Source organism: Xenopus laevis, chromosome 5S (assembly GCF_017654675.1).
Source record: "Xenopus laevis strain J_2021 chromosome 5S, Xenopus_laevis_v10.1, whole genome shotgun sequence".
Classification (NCBI taxonomy): Eukaryota; Metazoa; Chordata; class Amphibia; order Anura; family Pipidae; genus Xenopus; species Xenopus laevis.
Genome location: NC_054380.1, coordinates 3,283,505 through 3,307,520, shown reverse-complemented (window position 1 = coordinate 3,307,520; position 24,016 = coordinate 3,283,505). Strand labels below are relative to the sequence as shown.

Genomic DNA, 24,016 nt, shown 5'->3' with positions numbered 1-24,016 from the left:
CTGACGAAGGGGCCTTGGTGCTCCAAAAGCTTGCAATCTATTTTTATTCTTAGCCAATATAGGTATCACTTCTACAATACTTTTTGGATTTGTTTTTTTTTATTTGTTCTAATTGATTCTAATTAATTTTCATTTCTGCAATAGTTCCCCTTTAAGCAGTTTGATGAACATAAAATATTGTCAGACTGATTTCTATTGTTCCATGTTCAGCCTTTCATTACTTCTTAATACCTGCTTTTTGCTTAATAATGGCCTATGTAGTATTCTGTGATCATCAATATATATATAATCTACAGTCTGGTAATTTCCCTATGGGACCAGACTGCAAATTATATCCTTATAAACGGCGCGTTCTGACGTCAGAGCGCGTTGTTTATAACAGGGGCTCCAGGCCGCCGAATTTGATACAGCGCGTTCGAATTTGACGCCACGCGGCCAAAACGGACGCCAGCGACCAGAATTGGATTCTGGCGACCAGAATTTGACACTGGCGACCAGAATTTCGACTCCGACCCCCCCACAAAATGTCGATAATAATGCATAATGTACCCCCTACTAGAAATTTATAAAGATATCAGAAGTCACCTCGGAGTTATGTGACCTGTATAAAAGCACTCGGCCTATACATACTTTATAATTTATTTTATACAGTCCCCAAACATTTTATCTTGGACTGGATAGTTGGCAAAAGTTGGAAAGTACTGTACCAGGCCCATATCCATGAGGGGGCAGATTTATTAAGGGTCGAATTTGAGATCTTGGGACTTATTTAAAACTCCCATAAACTCAAAATCGACCAATCGAAATTTATTTAAAAAAAAAACGAATTTTTCAAAGTCGGGTAAATAGGATCTACCAGCAAACTCGAATCAAATTCAATTTGAATTTAAAAACTCGATTCTCTGAAAGAAAAAAAAAAAACTTGATTGTCAGGAAGGCTGTAAACAACTCCAAATTGATCCCGGTACTTCTTCCATAGGCTAAAACAGCAATTCAGCAGGTTTAAGGTGGCGAATAGTCAAATTCAAGTTCTTAAAGGGCCAGTATATGATAAATTTCGAAAATGTAATTCTATTTTTTTTTTACAAAACTCAAATCAAATTTTAATAATTCTGTAGTTGAATTTGACATTTTAGACATAAAAAAGAATTTTTACTTTGAACCTTAATAAATTTGCCCCAAAGGTCTTTGGTCAGAATGTATTTCGATGTAATGTTGAAAAAACTCTGAGCAGATTTCTTCAGAAACCATGAGTGCTACTTATAAATATCTTTCTTTCTTTGCAACTAATTAATAAATATATTTCATATATTTAATTCTTAAACTGAGAATAATCAGTGAGCGCACCACTAAATATACATGGCTCATGGCATTTGATATGTGCATAGTTATTAACTACAGACATTTGTTTTGTAGATTAGAGGAACAGAACTTTTAATTAAGGCAGCGTTGGTGGTTCTTCACCGTGAGGTTGTGGAATGGACTGCCGAGGAATGTTGTGATGGCAGATTCTATTGGTACATTTAAAGAGTAGTTTGATTTCTTGGACAAGCATAATATGGAAGGCTATTGTGATACTAAGCTACAATTAATATAGATATTGGTATATAAAGTTTTGATATGTCTAGTGTATTAATAGATTCGTTTGAGTGTGTGTATCTATGTGCACTGGGGTTCGTTTGGGTGGGTTGGGTTAGACTTCATGGACTTTGGTCTTTTTTAAGCCCAATTTAACTGTGTAACTATGTACCGTATATACTCGAGTATAAGCCGAGTTTTTCAGCCCCCAAAATATGCTGAAAAACTCTACCTCGGCTTATACTCGGGTCAAGCGCAAAAACGGTCGCCGGTGTCTAAGAATAGTCGCCGGAGCCTAAGAATAGTTGCCGGCGTCCAAGAATAGCCCCTGGTGTCCAAGAATAGTCTCCAAGAATGGTCACCGGCATCCAAAAACGAGACGCTGGCACCTCCAATGGGAGCAGAAACCCTCAATTTTTTGATTGAAACTTACCAGAAGCTGCTGCATTTCTCACCATAGGCTTATACTCGAGTATATACGGTAACTATGTATTTCAACCGATGCAGGGAAATCCTCTTGTGCACTTGTTTTATATATTTGTTCTTTGCCAAAATTATTGCTAAAATAGTGAAAAATGCTGAGTTTGGGTTGGAACTTAGGGGCAGATTTATCAAGGGTCAAAGTGAAAATTCCAATTAAAAAAATTCAAATTTCAAGCTATCGTTTGTGTACTTCGACTAGGGAATATTCCAAATTCGATTCAAATGTGAAAAAAAATTTGAAAATCTGAATATTGAAATTTACTGTAGGGGTATCCAAACTTTTTGCAACAAGGGCCAAATTTGGTGAGGGAAAAATGTGTGGGGGGGACCATTCAGCCTGACATCCTTTACGAGTTTCACCCGAAACCCCCTCGTTGGTCTTTTTTTATTAGAATTTAAACATTTTTTTTTTTATTCGAAATTCAACCCTTGAAAATCTGCCCCTTAGTTTTAAATTGCTGTTGGGCCTGTGTTATAAATCAGCATCAAATGCATGGAAATTGACATCATGCATTATTTATCATGAGCTTTATATCTCCTTATTAATACAGATTCATATCTTGCATGGTAACCATGGAGACATAAGTAAAATCCACAGGGATTCACAGATTTAAAGTAGGTTAATTCCAAAAGGGCTTAATCATTTTCCATTAAAAAGGTTTCAGCAGCTTGTTATTATATTCTATGATTCGAGAGTGCAAAATGTGTGTCCCTGCTTCGATCGACGATTCTGAATACATTTGAAATAGTGACAGAGGGTTGTACCATGTCAGCCATCAAAATGCAAGAAAATTGGGATTTAAGTGATTGCAAGTTTTTGTTACATCGTTATCATATTGCACCTACACCTATGCAGTTGGCAAATAAAATACATTTAGCTTACTTTTTCCTGCATTTATTGTATTTTTATTTTAAATTAAATGAGTAATGAATTTGTTACTAACTCAACCCCTTCATATTAATATGCTTATCTCATAAAATCTCTGTTAATATAAATTAAATGTTTATTTTAGCTTTCTATATTCCAGAATGCAGAAGCAAGCTATGACTTCAGCAGCAATGATCCCTACCCATACCCTCGTTATACAGATGACTGGTTCAACAGGTAAAGTCATTATATTTTGCACTTCAAAAACAACACTTAGGGGCACATTTACTTAGCTTGAGTGAAGGAATAGAATAAAAAATACTTCGAATTTCAAAGTATTTTTTTGGCTACTTCGACAAACGAATTGGCTACTTTGACCTTCGGCTACAACTTCGACTTCGAATCATACAATTCGAACTAAAAATTGTTCGACTATTCGACCATTCGATAGTCGAAGTACTGTCTCTTAAAAAAAAACTTCGACCTCCTACTTCGCCACCTAATCTAGCACCAATGTTAGCCTATGGGGAAGGTCCCCATAGGCTTTCTAGCCAATTTCTGATCGAAGGAAAATTGTTCGATCGATGGATTAAAATCCTTCGAATCGTTCGATATTTGAAGTCGAAAAATTTAACTTCGAGGGTCGAATATCGAAGGTTAATTAACCCTCGATATTCGACCATTAGTAAATGTGCCCCTAAGTACTGCCACTGGTATAATTACATTGAGAATTTGGAAAAGCCTTTAACACTTGCTGAATATTCATCTTGGCCAAATTCACACTGCAAACTGTACGGAGGTTATTTATTAAAGTCCAGTTTTTTTTCTCTGACTTGTAAAGGGAAAAACACAATTTATTTATGAGAAAAAAAACTTAAATTTTTCTTCATTTATTAAACTCCGATGGTCTTAGAAGTCTGAATAAAAAAGTCCTCCAACTCAGACCTGCCCAGTTCATGTAGAAGTCAATGGCAGATGTCCCATTGATATCCTGATCTGCCCTGGGTTTCGTTCAATCATCTGAAGATTTCATGGTTTGGGGCATCAGATCCAAAAAAGTCAGAGGTTTCTAGCGTCAAATTAGAAAAAGCCTCAGTTTTCGGCGATAAATCCAAAAAAAATCATAGGATTCAGATTTTTTTCACTATTTTATCGAATTTCTTCCTGCACAAGAAATTTTCAAAAAGATTTATTGATAATGGGGGGAAAAGGTCAGAGTGTTCGGAGTGATTTTCATAAAATAGTGAGAAAATTTTGGATTTTGATAAATAACCCCCTAAAAGTCTATTTTTTTATTTATAAAAGAACTGCTGATTTATCTTCCAATTTGGAAAAGCCATGGGAATGTTTGCATGGTATCCAGTAACATAAATAGGTAATTTTATGTAGGTTTCTTTCCCCTCTCTACAGCAGGGTTTCTTATATCACAAGTCAATTTCATTTATGGATTATATCACCCTGAATATCCCATTACAATCCTAAAAGTACCTCACAAGTACCAGTACCTGACAGAGTGTAAAATTGGAAAAACGTTCTTTACTGTTCATAATCAAGCCCAAGCCAGTCATACCTGGGAACATGGAAAGATGATGTGCAGCCGCTGAGCTGTGAAAAACTTTGCTATTTACTGTAATTGACGGAAATGCACCTAAAATGTTGGCACCGCCCTCATGAATGAACCTTTCCTTGCCCTTTAATAAATGGTAGGTCTTATTGTACCTACCTTTTCTACTAGGTTAACGCCAGGGTCTCTTCCATTCTTCTCCTATCTTGATACCTGGGTCATGCAAAGTTGCTCCAAGTTCTGAATAATCTCGAATGAATTCACCAGCTAAAAACTGAAACAAATCCTATATTGTTTTCTCCTGGCATTGTAGTGGCTACATTCTACCAGCCAGCTGTGATTAAACACTTCTTACATTTGGTACCACTGACATTTGTTTGTCTCAAAAAAGCACACTATCATGAGAGTGGCTCTGGAAACTCTCTTGCTCAGTTATATGGTGTGAAATTATAAGCAAATTATTAGCAGCTATTACAGTTTAGGTTTGTGTCGTGTCCCGTTTCTAATTAAATAATAAAGACCATCTTTCAAACAATTTGGAAAAGAGGCTGAAGCTCATATTCAAAAGTTGTTAAAGTCAAAAGCTATTTATAAAGGATGCCTTTCAAATTAGTATACTCATCAATTATATTATAAGTAATGCAGTACACACAGGTAGTGATGGGGGAATTTCTCCAGTTTCGCTGAAAAATTAGCCGAAACAATGAAAATTTTGCGAAACTCTAATTTTGACGCCTGCGTCATTTCTGACGATTGCATCAATTTTGATGCCGGTATATGGGTGTCCAAATAATGTTGACGCACACTGGTTTTGACACTAGCGACTTGCGTGTCCAACTTTTTTTGACACTGGTAAATTTTCGCGGGAGTTTCACAAATTTATTCACCAGCGGCAAAACTCAGAAATTTGCTGCAAATTTCGGCCTGGTGAATTTATTCTCCCATCACTACATGCAGGATTTACTAAGATATTTTACATGACAGTTATATTCCTGCCATCCTGACAAAATAAATGCAACTTCCGTACAAATACAGAAGAATAAGCAGATCTGCAGTCATCTTTAAAAACCTTTTAAGTATTCAAATACTGTATTTCCTTGGAGTTACAAACATGTCTTTCTGTAAAATGAAAACTATCAACACAAATATAATTTTAGTTCTATCTCATGTATATAAAAATATTGTACAGTTTCTCTCAAGTTAGTCTTTATTATTCTCTTTTCAGCAATCTTTCTTATACATGCAGGCTTTTTATATGTCATTTTGTAACAGACAGTTAAGTATAAAGGGTCGAATTTTGTGTTTATTTTAGTGTAATTTGACTAGGGAATAGTCCAAATTTGAGAGTTTAAAAAAAAATTTAAATTTATCATGTACTCTCAAATTTAACTATTCACCATCTAAAAACTGCCTAATTTGTGTTTTAACCCATGGGGGACCCCCTACAATGAATTTGGGGTGGTTTGGTTTTTGAAAAAAAAGAAAAAAAATTTTGTTGAAAAAAATCAAATCGATTTTGATTTAAATTAGATTTGAGTTTGCAGATCGATATTATATACCCAAATTTTAAAAATTCTATTTCGATTGGCCATTTTGTTTTTGAGTTTATGGGAGTTTCTCCCATAAACTCTAAATTTGACCCTTGATAAATATGCCCCTTATTGTACAATTGTTGCAATTCTATAAAATGTGAAATGTCAACACAAAAATCAAATCTGCATTAAAAAACTTCCAAAAGTATAGCTTTGCCTACATGATGTATTACTGCTTACTGTCTTTATATGAACCCAAGAAACCAGAAAGATTGCTGAGAAGGAGGTATTAAAAAAATAATTATTTTGGAAACCGCTCTTATTTCCATGAGACAAAACTTAAATTAAGGGGCAGATTTATAAAGGGTCAAATTTCGAAGTAATTGGAGTCTTTTTGAACTCACATAGCTTTGAAATTTGAATCAAAAACAACCAATCAAAATTTATCAAAAAATGTAAGGTTGTTTTTGAGGGATTAGGTAAGTTTTTGATCGAATTTGAATTGTACGAATCGAAGTAACAGCGAATTCGATCGAATTCGATTTGAAGTTTTTCCAAAAAAATATAGATTTTTCAAAGTCCACCAATTGACTCCAAATGGGTTCTAGGAGATCCCCCATAGGCTAAAACAGCAATTCGGCAGGTTTTTGATGGCGAATGGTCTAATCAAATTTTTCAGACATTTTGAGACAGTACATGATAAATTTTGATATTAGAATTTTCAATTTTTTTCAAATTTTTTCAAATTCGAATTGAATTTAGACTATTCCTTAGACTATAATTGAATTTAGACTATTCACAAAAAATAGCTTGAAATTTGAATTTTTTTCATTTGAAAATTCACCTTGACCTTTGATTAGTGATGGGCGAATTTGTGCCGTTTCGCTTCGCCGAAAAATTTGCGAATTTCGGACGAAATCCGCAAAACGGCGAAAAATTCGCAATACGGCGCCGGCGTCTGGTTTTTGAGGCCGGCACCCGTTTTTTGACGCCAGCACCCGTTTTTGACGACCGGCGCCCGTTTTTTATGCCGGCGCCCGTTTTTCCGGAAAAAAAATTTTTTTGACGCCGGCGAATTTTTGCCGCGAATTTTCGCGGACGTTTTGCGAATTTATTCGCTGGCGGCGAATCGCGCAAATTCGCCGCGAATTCGTGCCTGGCGAATAAATTCGCCCATCACTACCTTTGATAAATCTGCCCCTTTGTGTCAGTTATTTTTTATAATGGAGAGTTAGCTCAAATTCATGGTTGTTCTGTGCTCCCTTTGCCTACACGATGTATTACTGCTTACTGTCTTTATATCAAACCAGGAAGATTTCTGAGAAGGAGATAGTAAAAAAAATAACTTGATTATTTTGGAAACTGCTCAATCTTTCTAATTGGTTATCTTTAGAAAGTTTCTTATTCCCATGAGACGAAACTTAAATTAAGTAATAGTTCCCCCTTAAAGACAGTTCAGCTGCTCTTTCACTACTATACCATTTTCATATCATGGTAGTCATTAAATTAGTATTTGCCATATGTTTTATGGTAGCCACAGGCATCTTATACATAGAATAATAATCCTACTTTAGGAGCTTTCCGCTACCATTTAATGAACTGGGAATTTAATGTTTTGTTCATTTTTATCTGCTCTCACGGCAGTTCACACAACCTAAGGTAGAGCGTTGTACAATGCCTTCAGACAATGGTGTTTTGTGTAGAGCGAAGCTTATACAGTAAGTCAATATCCCTAAGGCTCCATGCTGAGCTCTTCATTATTTCTATTTATCATAGAGAGCTCTGCATGAAAGCTTTATTTAGAAAGGATCAAACATTTAGGAAAACATATTTATAAATATATATGCATTTATTTTGTGATATACAGTATGTGTATCTTTTCCACAATTAGTTATATTTTGCCTGACTCTCTTCTTTAAACCCCAACCCCCCATAGGAACATTCTACGCCCACACAATCTGACACAGTCCTCTCTTTTTCTCACTGTCTCTCTACTCCTGCTGTTATCATTAATGGACTTTTTGCCAATTAAGGGGACATATATTCTGCAAGAATTATCATTACCCTTTAGACTGCCAGAAAGGATACACTGGCTACTGTGCCTCCCGTAAATCGATGAATCATAATAAGGCATAGAAACATAATAGTTTTCATTTTGCCGTCAGCATTCCCCATAATATGACAAGGCTGATCTTATTGTTATCCTGATGTATATGTATTCCGACACACACCGTCTGTAAATACGTAGGCTGAGTAGATGCAGAAAACGGCGCCAAACTGTCAGGGTGCCACGAAACGCGTGAAGTGGGCAGCCAAGTTCTGTGATATGCTGCAGTAATTTTGAAGATTTTAATGTTTTAAAAATTTGACCTTTTTACAAATTTAAACCGGCTTCTTCGGTGCTCCATTTCTTGCATCTACTCAGCATATCTGCATGGGATGGGGGTGGACGTTTAGCATGCTGAAGCCGAGGAATGTCCGGTAAGTGCTCCCACTAAAATATTTGTGCTGGACTGTAAATACACAGGGGCAGATTTACTAAAGGGTGAATTGTCGCCAGCGACCACTTCACACACATTGCACCACTTCACCAAGTGCAAATTCACTACCACTACAGTAATTCACTTATATGCAAAGTTGCACCCTGGGTGCCAAACTCTGGTCGACTTTTCTCTAGCGTTACTTCAGCTCTGTGAGCATTTCATAGCGAAGATGCGCTAGCGTTCATTTGTGGCTAAGCGAAAATTCGCTAGTGATCTTGCGCTTAGGTCAATTTGCATACGGTGGATAATTTAAAGTTGTATGGACGTCTTTATTATCACGTGCGCACTGTGTTTTTGCTGTGATCGGCCCGATAGAGGGAGATAGTGGCAGGAAGAAGAAGTGCAGGGAGCAGGTCTGGGTCGGCAGAGCCACAAGAGTTTGGAGCCCACCTGTTTTTTTCCCGGTGTTCCGCCGGCCCAGTCTGACCCAGCCAACACCTACCATACACTCAACTCTCAATGTCATATTTTTTCAGTCCCCACACTTCTGTTGCCTTTTCCATCAGCCCCCAGCACTAACTGCAGCACACTTATATCTCACATTCCCTAGCAATTTTAACCTATATAGCCCCAAAAGATCCTGACCCAAGACTTTTCACTCCGTACCTCCATGGCTTAAAAATGGTCAAAAACGGACGCCGGCGTGAAAAACGAGACGCCGGTGCAGTTTCACGATTTTTCTGCCGTTTCGCGGGAAATTCTCAAATTTTTCTTCAAAGTGAAACACCCCAAATTCGCCCATGGCTAACTATGGGACATATTTATCTACATATATTGGTTACAATTTGCCAGAGGAAAACTCTGAAAATCTTTGGAGATCCCCTCCCACAAACGGTCAAGAACTGACCCAGGAGTTACAAATGGAAATCTGCGTGGCTCATTCTGTTTTCTAATAAATGGTGGAGATTCATTTTTCTGTTTACCTTGAGAACAAAGTGCGCATTTGTGAATCCAATGGAAAAAAAATACCTGGTTACTGTATGTAATTATTATTTTCATTAATACCCCAGTCATATAAAAAGAATGTGCTTTCCAAGACTCGGATTAGACAGACTTGTTTATCATTCACAAATGAAAGAGCAGTTTAAGTTATTCCCTAATTAGATGTTTGTAATGCAGAGTGTGGCAATTAATTGTGTAAGGGGTTATATGTATCCATTGCTTGGCATTGTAGGTAATTAATACTGCCAACGTTTAGAAAAACAATACAGTGGCTTTTTCACTGACTGCAGATCAAAATACAATTTAGAAATGCCCAAGAAACAGACAGTGTTCTGCAATGGACACCATCAGATGTCTTTACTTTACAGCTTGGATTTGTTCAACTGACGCACTGATAGATAGTGATGGACGAATTTATTCGCCAGGCGCGAGTTCGCGGCGAATTTGCGCGATTCGTCGCCAGCGAGTAAATTTGCGAAACGCCCGTGAAAATTTGCCCGAAAAAATTCGCCGGCGTCAAAAAAACGAGCACTGGCCCCGTTTAGTGAATTTTTCGCCATTTCGGCAAAGCGAAACGGCGCAAATTCGCCCATCACTACTGATAGATCATGGGAGCAATTAGTTAGCGTTCATTTTGTCCTGACTTCCATAGTGATACATTATAGGACTTGTTTAAACCACTAATGTATTGTGCAAAATGCAATCTCAGATGTCATTTTCTATGGAGGTCACATATCTCCCCTCTATTCCAGCATCATTGCTCCCAATAGGGGCACCCAATTGGGTCTCATCCATATTTCTTGTGTTCTAGTGTAAATTGGATGCAGCGGGTTCTGAATATTGTGGGATTGTGTCATTTCTGGCACCCTGATTCAAAGTGGTGTATGTGTGAATTGTGGGGTGCAAGTCCTGAGCACATATTGATGCAGGTCTTAACGGTTCCCTTGGAATAACTGCCAAAATTAAATATTTCTATGGGACCCAGCATCAATAGGTGCTAAACAGAAGGTGGGATGAGTCAGTGGTGCTGAATGCAAATACAAGAGAACTGGACGCAAGCACAGGCATGGGATCTATTAACCCAAAACCCGTCATCCAGAAAACTCCAAATTAATGGAAGGTCATCTCCCATAGACTCCATATTAATGTAATAATTTTAAATTTTAAAGTAGAATGAAAGGCTAAAATTAAGTAAGCTTTTTCAGAAAGGACTATATAAATACACCAGTAACCCCTCAAAGTAATGTTGCTCTGAGTCCTCTGTCAAACAGCACATTTCTTTCCTTCTATTGTGTACTCATGGGCTTCTGTATCAGACTAACTGTTTTCAGCTTAAACCTCCAGGGCTATGGCTTGAGCATGCTCAGTTTGCTCCTCTCTCTCCCTCCCTGCTGTAATCTGAGCCCAGAGCTATGAGTGAGCAGGAAGTGATGTCACACCAAGCTAATATGGCAGCTGCTATCCTAAACAAACAGAGAGAGCTTCTAGAGCTGTTTACTCAGGAATGGTAAAGCATTCTACAGAATACATATAGCGTTCTTTCTTAGTGTTATTTATCCAGAAAACCCAAGGTCCTGAGCATTCTGCATAACATGTCCCATATCCATGAATGGTGTTGATACATGCAACTGAATCCATTTTTGCATCCCCACAGTTGAGGCTAATGTGGTAAATGAACCCTTACTTGTAATCAGTTATCATTGCCCAATCTGTTATTTAAGCCTCTGGTTTCCTAATTAATTGAGCCCCAAGTACATATACTGTATAGTCTCTGCTTAGCTGGCTGTCAACTGGCTGCTGTATTTCTCATCTCCAATTTTTGCTCAGCAGACAATGCCATGGTAGGTTTATTTTGTTTTGTTTTTGTGGGGGGTCATCAGTTGAAGTGCAGTAGGGCCTCTTTTATCTCATGGAAAATAGAACAGGAATAAACAGGAGAACAACTGTAATATCAGCAATTATTACCAGGTATTTGATTAGGTATGAGGAAGCTCACAATAGCTACTATGAAATACTACTATATACTATATATACTACTATATATACTACTATATATACTACTATATACTATAGTCACCTGCTTCTTGCCAGGGATAGTGTGACTATGTTTATTATTTCATTGCCTATCAATGTAGGTCTTAGTCTATTAAGTCTACGGATTACCTATTGTGTATGAGAATTGATTGAAATATTTCTTCAATATATTCTTATAGACATATTTTTAAAAATCATTCGGGTTTTTTTTTTGGATATATGCTGAACTCTATTTGATCCTTTCTGTGAACATTGTAATTTAGGGAACAAGCTAAAACAAAAAGAAAACAGATAAAGTGTTTTTTTTTTTACAACAAACTGGGAAACGTTGTGGGATATCACAAATGAAACCATGAATGAGCAGTAACTATATATATATATATATATACATATACATGTATTTTATTTGAAGGTACCAGAATGACTAAAGTTTTCTTCTTTTTTATTTCAGCCACGGGACCCGATGTGCAGGAGAAGTATCAGCTGCTGCCAATAATAATATATGTGGTGTTGGAGTGGCTTATAATTCCAAAGTGGCAGGTACACAATATAGATACTGTATATACAACATATGGCATAATATAGATTAAAGGTAGTTAAGCCTGTATTGCCATCTAGTGTCTATGGAAGGGAAATGCCGAGCTCCAAAGAAAAATAAAAGACACTTGGGGGCAGATTTATCAAGGGTCGAATTTCGAGGGTTAAAAAACCCTCGATTTCGACCCTCAAAGTAAAATCCTTCGAATTTGAATTCAAAGGATTTAGCGCAAATACTTAGATCGAACGATCGAATAAAAATCAAACGATTTTAAGCGGTCAATCGAAGGATTTTTAATCGATCAAAAAAAGGTTTCGAAAAGTGCTGGGGAAGGTCCCCATAGGCTAACATTACAGCTCTGTAGGTTTAAAGTGGCGAAGTATGAAGTCGAAGTATTTTTTAAAGAGACAGTACTTCGACTATCGAATGGTCAAATAGTCAAACTATTTTTACTTCAAATCGTTCGAATCATTCGATTCGATCGAATTCGATTGAATTTGACCAATTCGATGGTCGAAGTACCCAAAAAAATACTTTGAAATTCGAATTCTTTTTTCATTTCGAGCTTTGTAAATCTGCCCCTTGGGGTAATTTATAAGGTTCACAGAGCGCATATTTATTCGCAAATGGTTGCACTGCACATGCTTTTTCCTGAACGCTAATATATTGCACTGCTCTGCCTGTCTTTCCATTTTTTATGAATTCGCATTGTGAATACATTTTCGAAAAATGGCTCGCAAATGAGACAGGTGTTTGCGTGAGTGCACCCACTGGGGCTCATTTATAAACTTCGAGCACGGCAGGGTTATGAATCTATTTCTGACAAAGCAGAACTGTGAGATGAACTTATACCTACAAGTCATGTTTTCTGGGTAGACATATTTTTTTTGTTGGGCACTAGAGTTCATCAAGCCCTAAGATTGTGCACTAGTTACGAGGTTTCCCAGCGAGGGGGAGGCCACATGGCTTAGAACCTGTATAAGGAAGTTGGGCATGTGAAAGGCCTCTTTGACCTGATTAACATTATAGAAAAACACTAAGGGGGTTATTTATCAAAGTCCGATTTTATCTCAACATTTTATGCTGCAAACTCCGATCAAATCTGCTTGGGTTTTTTACACTTATTTATTAAAAAATCAGATTTTCACGTTTTTTTTTCGAATCTTTCCACCGAAAACTCAGATTTTTTTCAGATTTCTCACCCGACAACTCAGCATTCTTATGTTTTTTGCCCTGAAAACTCTGAAAACTTCGGGGTATTGCACGAAACCCAGCGCACATCAAAAAATCATTGGGACTTCTCCATTTGACTTATATGCAACCTCGACAGGCCTGAGACGATGGATTTTCTGATTCAGACTTTTCCATCCCCGGGGGTTTAATAAATTCAGAAAAATTCATGATTTTATAAAAAAATTCACAAATTTGTCATGCTTTTTACATTCGGAGTTTAGTAAATAACCCCCTAAGAGTTAGTTAGGCTAATTAGCAATCTCAGCTGTATCTCCAGCATGACCGTAGTGTGTGTTGTAGTGACCTTGGTGAACATGCTGCCAGGTAGAGTGTAGGCTTTGGTTTGGTCCCGGGAACCTAAGGAACTGCTAGTGTGGACAGGTTGAATAGCTTGAACACACCAGAGAAGGGAAATAAGAACCTTTGTCAGGTGGTAGGGGAACCCCCACTTTGTATTTTTGGCCAACCCTGCTGAGAAGCTGCATTATATTAGTGCAAGTTGTATTGAGCAAACAAGCATTGTGTGATGTAACTGATACTGAGAGAGAATGATGGACCAAATCAGTCTGATCCAATCCAATAAATCAGTTCTGGGGCAAACAAATTGATCACAGTGTGAGGTCTGTGCAACCGTTCCCCCAGCCATGGGTAATGTCCATAGAGAAATGCTCTGCTCACACTACCTAATTTTCTCTACTTGATTGAGCCCCCAATAGGATAATGAAGGGAAAAGTTTTACTGAATATGTCGGTTTTTCATATAACCACCTATAGGCATTCGAATGCTGGACCAGCCCTTCATGACTGATATAATAGAAGCTTCATCCATCAGCCACATGCCCCAGGTTATAGACATATACAGTGCAAGCTGGGGTCCAACTGATGATGGCAAGACGGTTGATGGACCAAGAGAACTAACATTACAGGCAATGGCAGATGGAGTGAATAAGGTAATTTTGTTCAAGATTCTCTGGCATCAACAAGAAAGTCTCTGAGGAGATGCTGTGAAAAAATGCAGTCATTAGAGCTATTCTCTCCTGTTCTGAGGTCAACTAAGGACTCCATTCTTCATCAAAAAATGAATTCTGAACTGTGACTATAATCTGCATTATATGAAAAAGATGGAAAAATCAACAGACCATTCTTTAATATACTTTGATTCCTAGGGAGTTTAATGATCATCTTCAAAGCTATTTTATTAGTCTTGGATTTGTACATATTTGAGTTTAATTTAACTAAAGTAATTACTCTTGTTAGAAGTTTGTTATAGCAAGAATTCACAAAATCTTCTTTGCCGTTACTGAAAGCCCTCATTGCCAATGTGGAAAATATGGACACTAATTAACTATTACTCTGGGGCAAAGATCCCCAACCAGTTGCTCATGTTGCTCTCCAACCCCTTGGATGTTGCTCCCAGTGGCCTCAAAGCAGGAGCTTATTTTTTATTTACAGGCTTGGAGGCAAGTTTTGGTTTCATAAAAACCAGGTGAACTGCCAAACAGAGCCTTAACATAGATTGACACATAGGGGCTACCAAATGGCCAATCACAGCACTTATTTGGCACCCCAAGAACATTTTTCATGCTTGCATTGCTCCCCAACTCCTTTTACTTCTGAATGTTGATCGCGGGTTCTAAAGGATGGGGATCCCTGCTCTAAAGCAACAACATGCTCTACACTTTATATACATGGATATTGTGTTTTGTACTGGATTAATCTGTCTATCACTATCCTTTTGTGGGGCAAATTCACTAACCTCTGTAAATTCGCCAGCAACGGCTTCGCTCACATTGGCGTAGATTCGCCAGGACAATTCTAATTCCCTAAAATCCAAAGTTGCATCCAGGGTGCCGAACTCTGGCGAAGTTGCACTAGCGTAGGCTAATTTGCATATGGCGGGAAGTTAAAGTTGAATGGACGTATATGTTGCAGCAAATACACAAGCCCAGGAAAGTAGCGCTAGAGTTTATGGGGTATATTTATCAAAGAGTGAAGTTAATAGTGAAGTTCCGCCACTAGAGAGAAATTCCACCACTCTCCATTCATTTCTATGGGATTTTTATAGGCGTATTTATCAAAAGGTGAACTTTCACTTTCACCCATTGATACATACGCCTTTCAAAATCCCATAGAAATGAATTGTGAGCTGCGGAATTTCACTGTAGTGGCGGAACTTCACTCTTTGATAAATTTACCCCTATCTCCTTTGCTAGCGAAGTTACGCCATTTTTCGCTAACGTTAGTCACTTTGCCCTTTAGTAAATTTGCCCCTCTGTCTGATTTACCTTTATATCTCAATCACTGGCTAAACATCCTAAAATTAAGGTGTAATTTCCTTTTAAACCATTTTAACCATTAGTAGTTATAGAATGTTCTTAATATGGTCTTTGTTATTTTTTTTAAGTGCTTTAATTATTTGCCTTCTTCTGCTGCTTTCTTACAGCTGTCAAATTGGGGTCACTGGCCCTGGAAGCCAAAAAATTATTTCTATATGAAGTTACACATTTTGTTATTGTTATGACTATTTTCCTACTTAGGCCCTCACCTACCCATTGTCTAATTGGTAAATACGATCCTAACAACCAGATAGCTGAAGAAATACCAAACTGGAAAGCTGCTGAGCAAAAAGCTTAATAACTGAATACCACAAAAAGTAAAAAAAATCAACACCAACTGTAAATTGTCTGAGAATATCAATGTCTACATCATGCTAAAAGTTTGTTTAAAGGTGAACTATCCCTTTAAGTCATGTCTATAAAGCAAGCATTGTTTTTTAAGTAAAGTAAATCCTTAGCACAGAATTATTTTCGCAAACTATACTATTTAATCCTAACTTATTAAGTGCAATAAGATTCACTAGATGAGTATATCATTATATAATGCTTTTATTTTTAATTAGACATCATATTGATATGCTATAGACCAGCTGAGTGATAATCTCCACACCTTATGAGGATCAATGCTGGAGGGAAAGCCTTTATATACTGATAGCTCCATGATATTAACCCTAATGTAACAAATGGTTGCTTCATTTTTATTAAGGGTCGTGGTGGGAAGGGAAGCATCTACGTCTGGGCTTCTGGAGATGGGGGGAGTTATGATGACTGCAACTGTGATGGTTATGCATCAAGCATGTGGACTATTTCCATAAACTCCGCCATTAATGATGGACGCACTGCCCTGTATGATGAAAGCTGCTCCTCAACTCTGGCCTCCACTTTCAGCAATGGTAGAAAAAGAAATCCAGAGGCTGGCGTGGTAAGTACAAAGCAATTCAAGTAAACTTACGTTCAAGTTTCCACAGGGCCAGAACTAGAAGTACGTGCCTAGGACACAATGACGTGGGGGCAGCAAGTACCTATCCCCTCCTAGTCTGGAGCCTTGTTCCCCTACTGACACTTGTCCCTTGTGCATGCTCCTCCTCCTGCGTACCGTACCGTCAGATGCACATGCATGTTCTTCCATTCGCTAGGGAAGGGTGAAGTGGCCACCCGGGTTGCCTAGGGTGCCCAGCTGGCTTGGCCTGGGCCTGATTTTCCAACTCATGCTTTTCAAATTATCACATATAAAAGTTTTAATAGCCTATAGTTAAAGGGGAAGCATAACATGAGCACATTAAATAGTACTTGTGTTGAAAATACATTCTGCTTCTTCTTTTAATTAAAAAAAATCCACATTTTCATATTTTTGTTTCTAAAGCATGGATAATTGTTTTTGCTTTTAACTTTGCTACCTCCTCTTCTCTCCCCCTGTAATTGTGAGAACACAACCATAGTGGTTTGAGGTATCCAAAATGGTATCAAGGGGATGCACATAATCCAAGCTGGAAATGACAATGTCAAGAGTAAACACTTTGATGTGTCCAATTACCCAAGTTGGACATATTGGTGATGACATGTTGTTTGAAGAACTTGTTTTGTAAAAGGGAACATAAACCGAATCAGGAAGAAAGAAACTCTTTGCATGGCTACTTGGGGTGACCTTTAAAAGATAAATACCAAAATGGTACAACATTGCTGCAGTGGCTGCTATAGAAATATTGTATTTTAAAATGTCACCATTTCAAAAACAACAGGGCCGTGCCATATAATTCTGTTTATTAACTTGAGGCTTGCAAGAAAGTGTTTTCTTTGTTCAGATCATATATCTATTTCAAATAAACATGTTATACATGTGGAAAGTTGATATTGAACAGCTTGATTAAAAGAGTTGACTTGAAGAGATGTATAGAGGCCTAAAGAAAGTAAGTAGCCCAGTAGCTGATTTTTACATTAATAACGTGCAATGAAGGTTAAATTGAGGTTTTACAAAGAAATGAGTCGCATGTGATTTCAACTCGCTGCTGAATAATTTCGCTGCTTAATTAGACCACATCTTTAATGTGTGTTTTCAGGCTACAACAGACTTGTATGGAAACTGCACTTTGCGTCATTCGGGAACATCTGCAGCCGCACCAGAAGCAGCTGGAGTATTTGCATTGACCCTGGAGGCTAAGTATGTTAATCTGACCTTCTTTACTTAACTTTGTTTGTGTAAAAATGGGGATAATTAATGGAAAGGATGCAATTGACAGACTAAAGTTTTTTTTCCCAGGTAATAAGTAGTGTAATAAAGAAATAATTAGTGATGGGCGAATTTGCTCCGTTTCGCTTCGTCAAAAAATTCGCGAATTTCACGCGTAATTCGCGAAACGGCGAAAAATTTGCGAAACGGTGCCGGCATCTCGTTTTTGACGCCGGCGTCAAAAACGGGCACCGGCATCAAAAACGAGATGCCGGCACCGTTTCGCAAATTTTTCGCCATTTCGCAAATTACGCGCAAATTATGCCCGTTTTTGACGAATTTTTGCCGCAAATTTTCGTGGGCGTTTCGCGAATTTATTTGCTGGCAGCGAATCACGCAAATTCGCCACAAATTCACGCCTGGCGAATAAATTCGCCCATCACTAGAAATAATAAAATAACATGCAGATACTGATCAGATTCAAGCCCACAACTCCAGCACTGTGAGAGATCAGTATTATCAAGTGAGCTATTGTGAAGTCTAAAATATTTGATATCTAGAATGCATAAACCCCTTTCACCTAAACCAGTATGCCATTTATATGCTTATAAGGAAATTCACCCCTATTGGTTTTAACCCTGAAACTCCTGGATAGTCCCCCGCTGCCTCCCCAACCAGACTTCTAAAAAGTTGCCCGAAATGCAGAGGTGCACAGCGGCCTTGCAAGCACACTGAAAGCCAACCTGGCAGTTACTTCGGACTTCTGGTTTTCTAAAACAACACAGCTTCATTAATCTTCCCCAAGAGGTATGGAATCCACTATCCAGAAAGTTCCAAATTCCTGGATGCCCCCCCCACCCATAGACTCCATCTTGATCAAATCATTCAACATTTTAAAACATATTACCTGAACAACCCCAGAAAACCCCAGTCCTGAGAATTCTGGGTAACAGGTCCCATACTTGACTATAAAACTATGTTATTGAAAATAATGTTATTTGAGTTTTTTTTAAATGGTTAAAACCATAATGCTCATGGTGCTCGAGTATAAAAACTCTGCTCAAACTCTTTAGATTACATGCTTTGTACATAATAGGTCCCATACTGGAATGCTTTGCCCAAGTATAAGAAAAGAAAAAGTATATTAGATTTTCTTGCCTAAAGGGTTTTTCACCTTGAAATTAATTTATAGTACAGATATCATGTATTGGTCTACATTGTTTATGCTTTTTCAGTTATTTAGCAAGACAGAAACACATATGAATGGGTAACGGCCTGCATAGAAAGATAAGTAATAAAAAATATCAATAGCAAGCCAGAATGGGTCAGAAGAGGAAGGCAAATAATTAAAAAATTTAAAAAAAGAAAACCAATTGCAAAGTTGTTAGGACTATTCCATTTTATAACAAACTGAAAGCTAACTTAAAGGTGAACCAACCCATTAATTCTGTTATTATGAGCTTTAATAATTATATCTGATGGTCTAATTTAAAGTTGGACTCTACATGTCACAACAGTGTTCATTCAACCTCTTTCACCAAATAATAAACAGAAAATAAATAAGTGTAACACACCAATAACAAGTTGTCTTGTACTACCTGTTCATGTTGTGTAGTGCACAGTGTAACATATTTTGGTATTGCAATAGCCCAGGTCTGACATGGAGGGACTTGCAGCATCTGACAGTGTTAACATCGAAAAGGAATAAGCTTCATGATGAAGTGCACAAATGGCGTAGAAACGGAGTCGGCTTGGAGTTCAATCATTTGTTCGGCTATGGCGTTCTTGATGCTGGAGCCATGGTGAAAATGGCCAAGGAATGGAAAACGGTTCCAGAGAGGTTTCATTGCATTGGGGGAGCCATACAAGAGCCAAGGTAATTCCAACTGATAAATTGCCATATTTGACTGACATTTCCTCCTAAAGAGAGATCACTGAGCCCTTACAAAGTGTTAAATAGTGGTTAAAAGGCCAGTTTTACAAGTTTTAACATTCCCATTCCCACAAAAATATACATGAGATACAGCATATCATATGTGTTATTATTTATTAATGATGTCCAAGTGTAAACAGTGTATTATGCTTTTTTGGGTTTTTACATTTGTTTTCAGTTTTCAGAAAACTGAGATGTAGGAGGTGCAGTAGATGACCATTAAATATATTTCATATGGTTTAGGCAGTAATAGTTTGTAGATTTGAATATGGAATGTTCTTTCTGGTTGCTAGGCAGACATTTGGAAATCAGAATGGAAGTAAATGGAGTAAAACTTAAACCTTACAATCCATAATGTGTGGTCACCGGGGAAGGGAGAGAACTTGATAACATTATGTAGTTTAGGTTAAAAAGTAGGGATGCACCGAATACAGGATTCTGCTTTTTAAGCAGGATTCGGATTTGGCCGAATCCTTCTGCTAGTCCGAACCGAATCCTAATTTGCATATGTAAATTAGGGGCAGGGAAGGAAATCACGTGACTTTTTGTCACTTTTTGCATATTCAAATTAGGGTTCAGATTCGGTTTGGTATTTGGCCGAATCTTTCACAAAGGATTCGGGGGTTCGGCCGAATCCAAAAAAGTGAATTTGGTGCATCCCTTTTAAAAAGAGGCACAATAAGAAGTAATTAAAAAAACGCATAGATGCATATGAAGACGAGCTAATGACATAGGAAAGATCTATGTGTACCATAATACAAGATAAAACTGGCCAACACACACATAGCAGGTGAGCTGGGAACATAACCATAACTACACTGATTTAAAAATGTAAGGGTGAAGCCAATGTTCACTGGCTTTGGTTTTTGGTATTACCGCTACTGGAATCTAAGTACCCAGGCTACTTTACATTTCACATTTTCTCCCATATGTTTGTGGTACAGTATTCTAGAAATACAGAACTGCTGATATAATTCCAATTCTCAAATCATTCACATTATCATCTATTAAACCTACTATCTTTCCAAATGAAGAATCCAACAATCACCCCCAGCCATTAGCATGTTATTTAGTAACAGGTTCTTGTTTTCTTGGCTCTTAATAAGCTTTCAGAATTCTAAGTCTATATTTAGTTGTGCGAGCATTTTCCACGGTTCACTATAGCAACCTTGCCAATTAGTGGGAACAACCTGGGAAGAATTTGCCATCTACAACAATAGTTGTTAGGAAACTGCATTAATATGTCAATAGTTAAAGGAACCCTTTTGGCATTAGAAGGAGAACAGGAATTGTTTGTTTTAATTATGTACAATTTCAGATGTAGATCCCAGGACAACTCAAACTGATTCAAAAAACTTATAATAAGACAAATTGTACTCAATTTAATAAGAGGACATTGGCTTAACTCATTATGAGGAGCAAAGAAAATATATAGCTAATATTGTATGACTAGTAATGAGCACAATTGCCCAATTTTTCCCTCACTGAAAAATTTGTGAATCCGTGGAAATATTGCAAAATGGCAAAGGTTCACAAAAATGATGCCAAATGCATTGGAGTCAGTTGGGTGTTTTTGCCAAGTTTTTCTTTCCCCAAATGCATTGGAGTCAATGGGTTTTTTCATAGTATTAAAAGTTTGAAGTCAATTGGGCGTTTCCTTGTGTGAAAAAAATCGTTTTTTTTTTCTGGCAAAACAAAATGCAAGGTGAAATTCTATCACAGAATTATGGAAATTCTAGCCATTTGCGAAACCAGAAACGTTCTCAATTTGGATAAATGTGTCCCTATTTGTTAGCTATGTTTAAATACAGAAATTATGTATAATTACATCATTTGTATCTCTTAACTTATAGAAAAATACCTTCTGATGGGAAGCTGATCCTTACTCTTTCAACTGATGCCTGTGAAGGAAAGGAAAACTTTGTTCGCTACTTGGAGCATGTTCAAGCAGTTATAACTGTCAATTCCACACGGCGAGGCGACTTGAACATCAACATGACATCACCGATGGGAACTAAGTCCATTTTATTAAGTCGTCGTCCTAGGGATGACGACTCAAAGGTTGGTTTTGATAAATGGCCGTTCATGACAACACACACGTGGGGGGAAGATCCAAGAGGGACTTGGGTTCTAGAAGTTGGGTTTGTTGGGAGCATGCCAGAGAAAGGTGTTTTGAAAGAATGGACACTGATGTTACATGGCACGCAAAGTGCTCCCTATATAGACCAAATAGTTAGAGATTATCAGTCTAAATTAGCAATGTCCAAGAAAGAAGAGCTGGAGGAGGAACTAGATGAAGCAGTACAAAGAAGTCTCAAGAGCCTGTTAAGCAAGAACTAGCACTATTCTGCATGTCTGTATTATGTTTCTATTCTCCATTGCTTTCTGTTAATCTTTTCAACACCTACATTTCTTTACTAAGTATAATTTCCTCACTGTGTTACAGTAATGGAATCTTCTAGGTGTTTGCTTTTGTGATGAATAAAATTAATACATAGATATTTTTACAATTTGACCCCTAATAACAATTTCAAATTATAATATGCAATCTGTGCCAGTGTATTAATTTTTTGATTGTTTCATTATACTTTTGATCGTTGCTGAGCCACAGAAACCAAGACAACATTTATCATAGGCTTTTTCGAAAAATGCTCTACACAATTTTGAAGTTATACCGGATACTACTTTGAAATTGTGCATACAAATGTATTTTGATACTAAAAAGAAGAATACGATTAGAAATTAAAATATATTGGAACATTCAGTTTGAATGTAATTCTTAAAAACTACCAGTTACCATTTATTTTCATCCTAGCACAATAATTGCTAACAGGGTTGGATCTATTGTTTAGGGGATCCCATCCATTACAGTAGATGTTACGGCCCAAACCTGAGAAAACATACTGTAAATCATGTAGCTTAGTGATGGCCCAACCTACAACCCTCCAGCTATTCAACTAGAGCCACTTTAGCTGTCGGGGGGATGCTGGGTATTGTAATCAGCTAAATAGAAACCAGTAGGTTGATTCTCCCTGGAACTCAGCTGTGTTTTTTCGTAATATAAAAATTTGAACTAGTGACATCACAAGTGACATCACTAAGCACTGATTATAAATGATAACATCACTAAGCACTGTTCGCAAAAATATATTTTACAGGTTTACTTTTTTTTGTATTATACAAAAATAGCTAAAATTTTTTATAAATTTGCTCACTACTTTGTGCTTATATCAACATTTTTTACCCAACAAAAAAATGCCGCCCCCTCTACCGTACCCTAATTCAGTTTTGCTTATATCTTGGTTATGATACAAGGAATATTCTCCACCGTGTACTGTAAGGATTCCCTTCATGTCTACTGTAATAACGTATATTTATAAAGGTGTGTTGAATTCAAAATTTTATATGTGGACATGTGGATATGTGGTTTTATTTGTTGATATAATAATAACCAAAGTAATATTATTATGTTGTGTCTAAAAACAAAAACAATGGCCACATGCATGTGTACTTGCAAAATAACAGAATATTTGTTTTCGGTTTTAAAAAGAAAATTCTGTGAAAATATGAGATGATCCTGTAGAGCTGATTTGCATTCTTGTTTTGTCAGAATATTAAATGTCTTATGTAGCAAGAATCATCAAAATGTTGGTTTATATTATATTTCATAGAGATTATCAACATCTGTATGGAATTCCAATATACAAAATTGTATCATCTACTTATACTTGCCCTTAGCCTTATGGTGAATTTAGAATATGTACTGAAAGATAGAATTTTTTTATCATTTGTTACACTAAAGCAGGGGTCCCCAACCTTTTTCCACCTGTGAGCAACATTTAGATGTAAAATGAGTTGGGGAGCAACACAAACATGAAAAATGTTCCTGGGTGGTGCAAAATAAGGGTTGTGATTGACTATTATTAACCCCTACATGGACTGGCAGCCTACAGGAGCCTCTGTTTGGTAGAACACCTGGTTTTTTAGACAACTAAAACTTGCCTCCAAGCCTGGAATTCAAAAATAAGCACCTGCTTTGAGGCCACTGAGAGCAACATCCAAGGGGTTGGGGAGCAACATGTTACTCACGAGCTACTGGTTGGGGATCACTGCACTAAAGGAATATTTCAGTAAAGCACTACAGTATTACTTCTTGATTATTTAAATACACAAATTCAATTAGGTTTTATATGTACAGTAAAACATGATGTATCCACATGAAGAATATACAGAGAATGTCGTTTTGAGGAGTCATAAACAAATGAA

The 24,016-nt window shown here is 37.3% G+C and overlaps 1 protein-coding gene across 1 annotated transcript in view; it reads left to right on the top strand.

Annotated features, from left to right (window-relative positions):
• Window positions 1-23,387, top strand: part of pcsk2.S (proprotein convertase subtilisin/kexin type 2 S homeolog) — a 78,414-nt gene extending 55,027 nt beyond the window's left edge. Inside the window, 7 exon segments of the mRNA NM_001092688.1 lie at window positions 3,090-3,166; window positions 11,996-12,084; window positions 14,089-14,264; window positions 16,357-16,572; window positions 17,708-17,808; window positions 19,466-19,693; window positions 21,604-23,387. Of these exon segments, the coding sequence (NP_001086157.1) occupies window positions 3,090-3,166; window positions 11,996-12,084; window positions 14,089-14,264; window positions 16,357-16,572; window positions 17,708-17,808; window positions 19,466-19,693; window positions 21,604-22,090 (1,374 nt within the window). The 3' untranslated portion in view covers window positions 22,091-23,387.
• The last annotated feature ends 629 nt before the right edge of the window (window positions 23,388-24,016 follow it).